Genomic DNA, 13,038 nt, shown 5'->3' with positions numbered 1-13,038 from the left:
AGTCTGAGACCTTGGAATCAGAAAAATTCTTCCCAGTGTCATGTTCAACGCAAGCTCAATTGCCAATCTCATATTCTATCTATCAGAAAGACTGCCAACTCTAACATCATTTCCACCACGCCCCACCCCGATACCACTGGTCTGCCACCTCAGCATCTACTCAGCTCATCTTGCACCAAAACCCTTGAAAATGTGCCACTTCCAAATTTCTCTGTTCCAATAGTTTTTTGACTGGGACCCCCATCCTCCAATTCTCTTTCGATAAATATATTTTTTAATTTTTCCAATGAAGGGGCAATTTAGCTCAGCCAATCCACCTACCGTGCACGTCTTTGGGCTGTGGGGGTGAGACCCGCGCAGACACGGAAAGAATGTGCAATCTCCACATGGACAGTGACTCGGGGCTAGGGTAGAACCCGGGTCCTCGGCGCCCTGAGGCAGCAGTGCTAACCACCGCCACCGTACAGCCCCTCCAATGGATTCCTCACTCAAACCCCCCCATCCTGCACAACCTTGTGACAATGACCTCCATCCTTCAATACTCTTCAGGCCAGGATCTCAATCCTCCAACACCCATTACTCTCCGTATCAGAACCCCAGTCCTTCAATATTCTCCTGACCGGGATCGCCATCCTCCAATTCTCTACTGGGTCAGATATACATCCTCCAATACACTCCTTATCTGGGACCCCCATTCTCCAACACTCTCCAGGTTGCAACCCCCATCCTCCAATACGATCCAGTCCAGGACCCCCATCCTCCAGCACACTGCTGACTGGGACTCCCATCCTCCAGCATTCTCCTGACCGGGACCCCCATCCTCCTGCACTCTCCTGACCGGGGCCTGTCATTGAAAATATGGAAAGATATGTCATTTGAAACATGGAAGTCTGGTAATACCTGATCTAAGAGGGCATGAGAGAATGTAGGGAAAAATCCCACGAAGGGTTAACAGCAGCTGCAGGAGAGGGCTGTGAAATGCAGATAGCCTTTGTCAAACAGGCTTAGCAAACAAAATAAGCTGGTCTTTCAAGACACAATCGAGTGAATTTTAGTATACAGCTAAAAGCAATATTTCGCACCTCCTTTTGAAGTTAGGTAAGCAGACGGAAAAGAATGGATAAGGTTTTCAGCTGAATTAGGTGACAAATGTTTAACTGTGAGGCAAGTCTTTTAACTCACCACCGATTGAATTTTTAGTATAAAGCTAAAAGCAATATTTTAACACCTTCATTGAAGTTAAGTAAGCAGATGGAAAAGAATGGATAAGGTTTTCAGTTGAATTAGGTGACAAATGTATAGGTGTGAAGTTCTGCTGACATCAGGTAAATTAAAGAAGATAATGTGCCTACAGGAACATACGTTAGACCCAAATCAAAGTCACAATTATGAGCTGGGGACACAATTTGATAATATTGTGTCCCCAGAAACTATAGAAATGACAGGAATCAAAAGCCACACCACTCTGTTTTTGAACATCTCAAAGGATAGAATGTAATCAGAGATCTATGAGATGAGGTCATGCTCAAAATGAATACTTAGTCATGTTAGAAAAACTTAGATTAAAGGTACCTTTTACAATCCAAGTGAAATAAGTTATTTTACAATAAAGTCATAAAAACTTAATAACTGTTAGAAAGCTATATAAAGCCTGAGAAAGGGAATGGTAGACAGAGAAGCAGAGAAGGAACCAGAGAGGCCAAGAGAATCTCACAGGCAAGCAGAGGCCAGCAGAGGGCAGAGTCAGCTCGGTCATGGGAAAGGGACAGAGCAAAGCAGCCGAGCTGAACAGCGAATACATCTGAGGAAGACCTAAAGCTAAAGAAGAGTGATTGTCAAAGTGGACCTGAAGGTCTCTTCAACCAACCAGGAGAATCCAGATGCAAGATCTTTTTAATTTTCTGTAAAGACAGTGATTGCATCTTTTAAAAGAAAAAATATAATAAAATAATTTAAAAGTTTTAACCTGAAACAGTGGTTATTACAAAGTCTACTTTACTTACTTCGCCACCCGGGACCCAGGATCGATGCTACTAAGTGGTAAGTAGATAAAATTTGTCTGTGAAGGTATGGGTTATACCGGGGGATAAGTTGAAAATATAGTTTGACCTGAATAGCACCCACCTAAGCCTGCATAGGAGTCAGGGAGTGAGAACCTCTGTTCACCATTTAGAATATCGGCCCTTTTTGGTATAGGGGGAATTCTAAGAATAGTTGTGAGTTTTAAACTTCATGGCGCCCAACGTGCTAATACCGTGTCTACCCAGCCAGTTGTTTTGCTTTCTCCATGGCACCCAGTGTGGAGGCCTAGAATGTTAGAAGTTTCTAGGTAAAGCGAGACTAGAATATTAGAAGTTTCACGGTAAAGAGAGACTAGAATATTAGAAGTTTCACGGTAAAGAGAGACTAGAATATTAGAAGTTTCTAGTTAAGCAGAGTGGAGGCTAGAATATTAGAAGTTTCTAGTTAAGCAGAGTGGAGGCTAGAATATTAGAAGTTTCTAGGTAAAGCGAGACTAGAATATTAGAAGTTTCTAGGTAAAGCGAGACTAGAATATTAGAAGTTTCTAGGTAAAGCGAGACTAGAATATTAGAAGTTTCTAGGTAAAGCGAGACTAGAATATTAGAAGTTTCTAGGTAAAGCGAGACTAGAATATTAGAAGTTTCTAGTTAAGCAGAGTGGAGACTAGAATATTAGAAGTTTCTAGGTAAAGCGAGACTAGAATATTAGAAGTTTCTAGGTAAAGCGAGACTAGAATATTAGAAGTTTCTAGGTAAAGCGAGACTAGAATAGTAGAAGTTTCTAGTTAAGCAGAGTGGAGGCTAGAATATTCAAAGTTTCCAGTTCCCAAACAACGGTTAGAATATTAGAAGTTTCTAAACGGCACAAAGGCTAGAATATTAGAAGTTTCTAGTCTATGTGTGAGTCAAACTTTACCTGCCGAGTTTAGTTTGGAAAGTCATGTGTGATTGACTTTTGTAAGGATATTCTGTGGATCGAGGGGACATAAAACTCAGGTTGGGTGCGAAAATCAGTAGACTAGAAGATACTGACCCTGAGAAAAAGTCTGCAAGACATCTTGGTGACAGCACTAAAAATCTTGCATCCATTATTGGTAAAAGGAGGCCAAAAAATAAATCATCCTTAGAGTGAAGCAGATTGTGAGGAACGTCTAGAGAAATAGGGACGCCTAGAAACCTTTAGAGACCAATAACCAATCGACCCTTAATTAAAACAGGAAGATAGTCCCTTAGTACCCTTGGATAGGGCCCAGAAAGGATAGTTATCCTTAATTTCAGAGTTGACCTGAAAGGGACAACCAGGAACAGAAGTTAGAAATCCGAAAAATGGCAATTAGAATAATCCTCTTGCTCTGAAACATGGACAAGAGAGTTAAAACAATGAAACAAGAGTGGAAAAGATTAACAGAGGCAAAAAAACTTCTGGAGAAGAGAGACTTATCAGAACGGAGGGGTCTCAATTTTTGTGAAGAGTAACTAAAACCCTACAGAATAGAGGTCCAAGATCTCAGTGGATAAATGAGTGTGTGTTTAATAAGGATTTGTGAAACCCTACAGAGTAGACATCCAAGATCTGAGTGGATGAATGAGTGTGCGTATGTTTAATAAGGATTTGTGAATTTCGTTTGGTGTTTGTGTTTTTTAAAATGTTGTATTTTGCAAAACTGAGTTTCACATCAATTAGAAGTTATAAACGGCAGGTAGAAATGTGATCAGTATTATGAGGTAGTAAATCAGTGTGTTCAGATTAAATTGGTCTTAGAATAAACAGATAAATACATTTTTTACTCGGCAACAGTCAGCTATGTGCAGGAAATTACTTTGAAACTAATGCGTTGAAATTGACACAGCATAGCACCACAGGGTACTAGTGCCCGACGATCATAAGAATATCACTAGCAAAAATAATGATGTTTAGAATGTTAAATACATTGTAGAAGGAGCTTTAGAGAATTACTTGCAGTATCAGGAAATGAGAGGCAGGGGCAAGGGAATGGTAACCAGGGGGTGGGCATGGGAAACGATAGCAAACTTGGCATCTACAGGAACAGAGAGTAAGGAAAATCCAGGCGAAAGACGGGACGAACAGCTGAAGCGGAGGTGAGCGCGAGGCGACAACGACAAGTCCGTCCGGGAGAGGCAAGTGACAACACCAACACCAGATCCATTCGAATATTGCCCTCTGTAATTGTTTCTCCGGCACCCAAATGTATATCTACTTCCCCAGTACCCCCCCACCCCCCACAAACAGATGCTTACTTATGTGTTGTAAATAATATTGCCAATTGTACAGAGGTGCTGTTGTTGAGCTGATGCATAATACCCTACCAGTTATTTTATTTTATTTTACATTTATTTTAAAAAATGAATTAACCTCAGATGTCGGGTAAACTTGCTGAGAGATACTCACTGCGACAGCATCAGCATGGCGCATTCAATAGGGGTCATTAGCCTGCGAATCACATCTTCGGTGAGAAGCTCTGGACAGTGAGCCACAAAACACCTCATAGCTGCAGGGAAAGAGTAAGAGACAGTCTTAAAAAAAAATACTGGTTTGCTTGAACAATGTTCCACACAATATCCTCCCCATCTTGACTAAAGTTGCTGAAGGTTAGTGCAGCGTAGTGCTGGCATCCCTCAGGTACTCTACCCAAGTGGTCATTCCACAGATGGACAGCAATCAGGAATGGGAGTCCACCCCAGGAAGATGCAGAGTAGCAGCAGCGTCTGCACTATGATTGGCTAACAACACAACCTAAAAGCCAAATTCAGGCCTTTCCCTTCGTTGGTATTTCCACAGAGAAATGGCACAATATTAAACTGGCTGCCACGTGGATTGTTGAAGCAGAAAGCATTAATACATTTAAAAGGGAGGTTTGATGCAGACAGGAGAGAAAACGGAATTGAGTGCAAGGACACAAAAAGATTATTCAAATCGGAAGTGACTTACGTGGCTTATAAACCAGTTGCACCAAAAAGCCTGCTGTTCAAAGTATGTGGGAGGTTCAAGCCCCACTTGGAGAGCTGGGCATGTTAGTTATGCCGGCACCCCAGTGCTGAACTGTTGATCAGCAGGGATGTTTAATCATCCCACAACCAGTGCTCATTAACATACATGTTAACTGGCTTGTCATCAGATTTCTGTTTGTGGGATCTTGCTGTGCGTAAATTAGAAGCGGTGTCACTTGTAGCAGTGACTGCACTTCAGAAAAAAGCACTTTGTGACTACCTGAGAGATATGAAAGGTGCTACGTAAATCTAAGTTTGTTTTTTTGTTGGAGACCAGCCATAAAATTAACTTGGGGCAAATTGTGAAATTCCACCTGTCCATAATCCAGATGGAGGTAGCACAACTGAATGCAAACCGGAAAATTGCTCAATACTTTTCAACAAAATGAAATTTTCAGTGGAAGAGTTGTAACACTTGTAGATAACTATTCCATTGGTCCTTACCGCACAATGCACCAGCCCGGCCCTCCAGAGTCACTTGCCATGTAAAGGAGTCTCCTCGAGCCTTCTCCGCTTCCAGCTCTTTGAGGGAACGTGGAAACACATTGCGCCACAGCAGCAGCATCTTGGGGAGATGATAGCGAACAACTGAAGGACCTGGGAGGAGGGGATGGTTAACATTTTCACCTTAGGTTTTCCATTCAGCACATCACCAATAGAAGTTTACACCCTGCCCGATCATGGACTTTAAGCCATTCAAGCTCATGGAGGGGGTGACCAAGAACTCTTGTGGCTCTTACCAATTAACCAGCAGAGACAAATTTCATCCCTGGTACTCCCCCTCCCCCCACCCTCCATTACCGAGATATTTAAACTTCCTGGATAGTAATCAAATCTGTGGAAGGCACAGCCAAAGAGCTATGCCTTCAAACAGTGACATCTATCATCATTTAAGATCTTCCCAGGATACATGGCTGTGAAATAGTCTAAGTGCGTTACTGTCATATATGCAATGATTACAACTGTGAGCTAAATTCAGAGTTTTGGATTCCGATCTGACCCAATGCAGTGAGGGGGAGGGTGATCTGGGCTGTTGGCAGAATTGGCACGGTGGGTGGTGGAGTTAATATCACGGTGGCCATTACCCGATCCGTCTTAAACCTGGCTGAGAAATTACTTATGTTTCAAAACCAATGTTCTGGATGCACTTACACTTGGTGTATGTTACCTTGTCCAAAGTAGCCTGCCCAACAATTGCTGGCGAGAATTTAGCCTGCCACTCTTGGGAGGGAGACTGAGTGGTGCAGGGCTTTAAGATATTGGCCGTTTAGCCATTTATCTCTTGAATCTATCTCAGCTGAATTCACGAATCCGCCTTGAAATGGAAATGGCCACTCTCAGTCCACTGCCTATTGTCCCGCTAGTTCAGCCATAGTTGGCAAAGTCACTTAAGACGTGTCCAAACATGGTTGCTGAAGGAAATAGAAAAACTGCCATGGTAGATGGGTGGCCTAGTAGGGTTGGGGTTCAGTCACTGTGCCATTCATCACCACCGGGACATATGTGGGGGAATTGCACTTGTGCTACGCTCGACTTGGAACTGCTCACAGCCAACAACATCTCTCACAAAAGAACCGAAGTGAAGTTGCTCAATATTGTGAACTGCTCCACCAGCTCTTGGGGCCAGCATCCTCCAGATACAAACCTAGGCTCATCAGTGCTCCCAGTAGAAGCCACCCAGCCTGTGTGCGTTGCAGTGACAGGCGGCTGTTCTGAGAAGCTGTGCGCAACAGGTCCTCTGCAATACTCACCACCATCTACAGAAAAAGAGAATGGGGCAAATCAACACACAACACAGAAACTAAATCTAGCATACATCCATCAGGGGAATGTTACCAGGAAACAGGGATTGGATAAAATGGGATTATTTTCCTTAATGCAGAGAAGTTTAAAGAGGCACAATTTGAATAGCTTTTTCAAATAGCTGGCATAAGCAAGATGGGCCTAATAGCCATCTTATCAGCTACACGGTTCATTGATTGTAAAATCAATACAGCCAGCAACAAATTGGGGTAAACAGATTGAGAGGAAGACTCCCTCCACACCGCCCCAACAATATTCCTCAGTCCTCATCTCAACCTGCTGCAGTAACCCTTAGGCTTTCCCAAGGGGAAGAATAAATCGGTGCCAAATTTGAGGTAATTCTGTGCTGCCCTCAAGGAACTGGACTACGAAAGCCCAAGACTTATTTCATACAACGGCCAGATGACTTTCCTTACACGAGTCTGGATAGGGTTTGAACTCTGGTCTCGGAGGTAAAAAACTTATGCTTATGCCTGGTGCCACGGTCCCAGCTTACTCACTCTTCCAACTTCTTCCATCAGGCAGGAGATACAGAAGTCTGAAAACACGCACGAACAGACTTAAAAACAGCTTCTTCCCCGCTGTTACCAGACTCCTAAATGACCCTCTTATGGACTGACCTCATTAACACTACACCCTGTATGCTTCGTCCGATGCCAGTGCTTATGCAGTTACATTGTATATCTTGTGTTGCCCTATTATGTATTTTCTTTTATTCCCTTTTCTTTCCATGTACTTAACGATCTGTTGAGCTGCTCGCAGAAAAATCCTTTTGACTGTACCTCGGTACACGTGACAATAAACAAATCCAATCCAAACCCACCACAAGACTTGAGCCCATAAATCCAGACTGTAAACTCCCAGAGCAGTAATGAGGGAGTGCTGCAATTTGGAGGAGCCACCTTTCTGATGAGATGTTGAACTGAGGCTTTGTATGCTGTCTCAGGTGAATGTAAAGAATCCCACTATTTCCAAGAGAGGCGCCCACCCTGGTGTCCTGACCAATATTTATCCCTCGACTAATATAATTAAAGCAGATGATCTGTCATTGTCTCAATGATTTGTGGGAGCTTGTTGTGCTGAAATTGGCTGTGCTGTTCCCTACATTAGAACAGTGCCTGCACTGCATTGCTTTGGGACACCCCGCAGCCATGAAAGGCCCTGTTTAAATGTAAATCATTTTGCACATACCTTTCCTTTGGTATGAGGAATTCCAAGGGGGCACTGGTGCACGCTGCCCAGCAATGCTGCCATTGCGAAGCTGTACCCGGTGACAGCTTCTGGAGATGTCTTGAGACTGTTGATACGTTCGGCACAGCTGTCCATCAATGGAGTCAGCTGGTAAGGCAATGCCACAGCTATACAGCGCATGCACCAGGCTGCACCCAGCCTGGCTGCCATACTAGGATGGAGCAGGACAGAGGTCACCGTCTCCAGAAGACCTTTCAAGAAAGAAAGAAAAAGTCTTGAATTTATGGTAAAATATCTCAGCACATCTTTTCTAAAGCCAGAACATTAACCTTTGGGATTTGACTCTGTGCAACTTCTCTATATTCTGATCAAACTCTCACACCAAGCTAACAGTGAACAAAGAAATTAAGCATGATTGGGAGGTAGCACCCCTATCAGCAGTATAACTTCAGTCCATTAGGTGGCAGGATATATTTTTGCTGCAGGATAGAAAATGCAAACAATATTTAAAATCAATCACATGAAGAGAGCCGAATCAGAAGTTCATTTTCCAACATGGATCAATCAGCCTGTTTACTGTCAGATTTGTTCCATCCAATGGGTTGTTGAAATATCAGCTACCTAGGCCCATATCTCTGAAATTTTCTCCTGACAAACCAGTTTGTCTTTTTATCATAGAATTTACAGTGCAGAAGGAGGCCATTCGGCCCATCGAGTCTGCACCGGCTCTTGGAAAGAGCACCCGACCCAAGCCCACACCCTAACCCCGTAACCCAGTAATCCCACCCAACCTTCTTGAACACTAAGGACAATTCAGCATTGCCAATCCACCTAACCCGCACATCTTTGGACTGTGGGAGGAAACCTACTTATCCTCCTTTAATTCTCTCTCTGTAATTTACCTCTTAACCACCAGTCCAAATATTCTCCTTATGTGACTTGGAGTCATACATTGTTTGATAATCACAGAATTTACAGTGCAGGAGGCTATTCAGCCCATCGAGTCTGCACCGGCCCTGGGAAAGATCACCCCACTTAAGCCCACGCCTCCACCCTGTCCCCGTAACCCTACCCAACCTTTTGTACACTAAGGGCAATTTATCATGGCCAATCCACCTAACCTCACATCTTTTGACTGTGGGAGAAAACCGGAGCACCCAGAGGAAACCCACGCAGACACGGGGAGAACGTGCAGACTCCGCACAGAAAGTAACCCAAGCCGGGAATCGAACCTGGGACCCTGGAGCTGTGAAGCAACTGCACTAACCACTGTGCTGCTGTGCTGCCCACACGGTAATGTTCCTGTGAAGAGCCTTGTGATTTTTTATGTTAAAAGCGCTACATAGAGGTAATATTGAAAATAGCTAGGGTTCACCAAATTAAGTGGTTAGAAATATTACAATCAAATTAATGACAATTTTTACAAATTCAAATGAAAACCTCCATTGACTTGCTTGTTATTTTTGTCTTGTCTTGCCCATGTTCTACCATGGTAACTATAAACCTTCTGTGGCGATGTGTGTGTGGCATATGGCTATCTTTATGTACATACATACAAATACACAGTTTTAACAAAACATATCACTAGATCACAAGATGAAGAAATTTGTTCTGCTTTGATTTAATTCTTGCTGGCTACCAGCCTTACCATTTCCCCACTGCAATGTCTGGTTGGTTCTTAAATCAAACCTGACGTCAAACACTTTCCCAACAGACTGCTTTAGCTGTTCACCCTCTCTGCCTAAAGGAAACCCACTGCCCGGTGTCTGTCTTAAAACAAAAGCACAATTCAGCACCTTGCTGTTCTATTAACTCAGCATATCTGAACCAATCATTGCCAGCTCACTTTCTCTGTCCCGTTAAGAACCCGTCTACTGGCTGGTAAAACCGAGGTTGAAGAAAACACTCCTGGAACGGGCTTGCGGGGAGGGGGCTTGGCCCTCCTGAGTTTTATTAATTATTACTGGGCGGCCAACATATCGATGGTCAGGAAGTGGGGTCGGATTCGGTTTGGGAGCGAGTAGAGGTGGCATCCTGTTAAGGATACGAGTTTGGAGGCTTTATTGACGGCGCCCCTGCCGTTCTCGCCTGCTTGGTACTCCATACGCCCAGTGGTAGTGGCAGCCCTGAGGATGTGGGGACACTGGAGGCAGCACATGGGATTGGGGGGGGCATCAGTGTGGTCACCGATCTGTGACAGTCATCGTTTTGTTCCAGGAGGGCTGGATGGGGGCTTTGAGAGGTGACAGCAGGCAGGGATTGAGAGATTTGGGGATCTCTTCACTCAGGAGTGTATTCCGAGCCTGGAGGCATTAGAGGAGGAGTTTGAGTTGCCGGATGGAATGGGTTTCGGTACCTACAGGTACGGGACTTTGTCCGGAGGCAGGCTCCAAACGTTCCTCGCCTCCCCCTGAGGGAACTACAAGATAAGGTGATGTCAAAACCAGGGGTGGGGAGGGGAGGGTCTCGGAGATATAGAAGGAATTGATGGAGTGGGGAGGGGTCCCTATCGGGGAGGTGAAGAGGAAGTGGGAAGAGTAGTTGGGAGGAGAGTTGGAAATCGAATTATGGGAAAAGGCTTTGAAGAGAGTTAATTCAACCTCGTCTTGTGCCAGACTTAGCCTGATCCAGTTCAAGGTGGTCCATCGGGCACACATGACGGTAGCCTGGATGAGCAGGTTTTTTGAGGAAGTGGAGGATAGGTGCGGATGCTGTGGGGGAAGCCCGGCGAACCATGTACATATATTCTGGGCGTGGCTGAAGTTGAGGGGATTCTGGCAGGGATTTGCGGACATTATGGCAGAGCTCCTGGAAGGGAGGGTAACTCCGAGTCCAGAATTGGCAATATTTGGGGTATCAGAAGATCCGGGGGCCAAGGGGTGGAGGGAGGCCGATTTCCTGGCCTTCTCCTCCCTCGTGGCCCGGAGACAGATTTTGCTGGGATGGAGGGACTCGAAGACCCCGAAGTCAGGAGTGTTGGTCAGCGAAATGGCTGGGTTTCTCACCCTGGAAAAAGTTAGGTTTGCCTTGAGAGGACCAATTCAACAAGGAACTTTGTTTATGGGTTATTAGGAAATAGGGCGGGGGTAGTAGGGGACTTTGCTTTTAGGTTTTTGCGTGTGTCGGCCCACGCGGTTGTTTAAGGAATGTTAAAGTGTTAAACTGTAAACTGCGAAAATTACAAATGCTTCAATAAAATATTTTCTAAAAAAAAAAGAACCAGTCTCCTTGTCGTGTATTTGAGTTCAAGATCTCAACTTCCCAAGTCACTCCTGACAGCTCTGATCAGCCTCACTGCTCTTCCCTTAAGCTCCTCAAGGGCCTGATTGGTCCTGTTTTACTCACTGTGCTAAATCTGCAGCACGGCACTGTGAGATTCCTCTGGGGATTTAAACTCACTCATTTGATTATTATCACACATTGTTTACATACAGTAAACACCAAATCAACCACCATCTCACAACTCCGTATCTCTCCGAGTACTCCCTTGATAAGGTGGTTCACTTGGCTCAGTAACTAAGCTCTGATTCAACCTCAGCTGCAGTACAGTGTACAATTCTGGTCATCAAACTGTAGGATGTCATGTTCCTGGAGAGAATAGAGTAGCAGTTTACCAGAATGATATCTGGGCTGGGATGAAGTTATGTGAAGAAATTTGGGAAGCTGGGCTCGTTCTCCTTTGTAAAGAAAATACTAAGGGGTGATTTAATATGAGGCATTCACAATTGGTAGTATTGTTAGAGGGTGGCACGGTAGCATAGTGGTTTGCACTGTTGCTTCACAGGGCAAGGACTCGGGTTTGATTCCCGGCTTGGGTCAATGTCTGTGCAGAGTCTGCACGTTCTCCCGTATCTGCATGGGTTTCCTCTGGGTGCTCCGGTTTCCTCCCACAAGTCCCAAAAGACGTGCTTGTTAGGTGAATTGGGCATTCTGAATTTTCCCTGTGTACCTGGACAGGCGCCAGAGTATTTTCACAGCAACTTCATTGCAGTGTTAATGTGAGCCTACTTGTGACAATAATAAAGATTAATTAATAAATCTTAGTTACGCCACATTTGGAATATTGTGTATAATTTTGGGTGCCACCCTACCAGAAGGATGTGGATGTTTTGGAGAGGGTACAGAAGAGGTTTACCAGGATGTTGCTTGGTCTAGAGGGCATTAGCTATGAGGAAGTGTTGGATAAATTCGGACTTTTTCACTGGAATGATGGAAGTTGAAGGACAAACTGATAGTGGTTTATATAATTCTGAGTGGCATGGACAGAGTTGGTAGTCAGACACTTTTTCCCAGGGTGGAAAAGTCAATTACTTGGGGACACAGGTTTAAGGGGGAAAGTTTAGAGGTGATGTGCGAGGCAAATGTTTTACACAATGGGCGGGGATGCCTAGAACACGCTACCGGGGAGGTGGTGGTAGCAGATACGACAGCGACGTTTAAGAGGCATCTTGATGAATACGATGGGAAAAGAGGGATATGGACCCCGGAAGCGCAGAAGATTTTAGTTTAGACATCATGATCAATGCAGGCTTGGAGGGGCCAGAGAGCCTGTTCCTGTGCTATACTCTTCACCTGAGGAAGGAGCAGTGCTCCGAAAGCTAGTGTTTGAAACAAACTTGTTGGACTTTAACCTGGTTTTGTAAGACTTCTTACTGTGCTCACCCCAGTCCAACGCCGGCATCGCCACATCATACTCTTCTTTGAAGAGTGTAGGTCAGTAATACTGTAGGCTTGCGAAAAGCCAGATCTATGGAGACTCAAAAGTTGGTGATTCCTTACCAGAGGCCTATGAAGCAGTGGTGTTCTGCTGGTATAGCTTGGTATCCGAGAGATTGTGTGAAAGACAAATCTTGAACGCACATGGCGATCCAGAGTAGAGGAACATTGGAAGAAGAGGTTGCAACCCTGGAGGTGGATGCCTGGTGAAGACAACCAAAGATTCCACGGCAACACTTTGATGGCGTAGAATGGACAACCTTGTGTGACTTGTTAGGAAAGGGTTAATATTCCCGAG

At 44.5% G+C, this 13,038-nt stretch overlaps 1 protein-coding gene across 6 annotated transcripts in view; it reads right to left on the bottom strand.

Annotated features, from left to right (window-relative positions):
* heatr5b (HEAT repeat containing 5B) overlaps positions 1-13,038 on the bottom strand; it is a 97,775-nt gene that overhangs the window by 53,096 nt on the left and 31,641 nt on the right. For all 6 annotated transcript variants that reach the window (XM_038800583.1, XM_038800582.1, XM_038800579.1 and 3 more), the window contains exons 10-13: positions 8,025-8,275; positions 6,676-6,787; positions 5,475-5,627; positions 4,432-4,531 (exon numbers count right to left, since the gene is read on the bottom strand). In XM_038800583.1, coding sequence (XP_038656511.1) covers positions 4,432-4,531; positions 5,475-5,627; positions 6,676-6,787; positions 8,025-8,275 — 616 coding nt within the window. The remainder of the gene's footprint in view (positions 1-4,431; positions 4,532-5,474; positions 5,628-6,675; positions 6,788-8,024; positions 8,276-13,038) is intronic.

Source organism: Scyliorhinus canicula, chromosome 6 (genome assembly GCF_902713615.1).
Source record: "Scyliorhinus canicula chromosome 6, sScyCan1.1, whole genome shotgun sequence".
Classification (NCBI taxonomy): Eukaryota; Metazoa; Chordata; class Chondrichthyes; order Carcharhiniformes; family Scyliorhinidae; genus Scyliorhinus; species Scyliorhinus canicula.
This window is presented reverse-complemented; position numbering and strand designations above follow the sequence as displayed.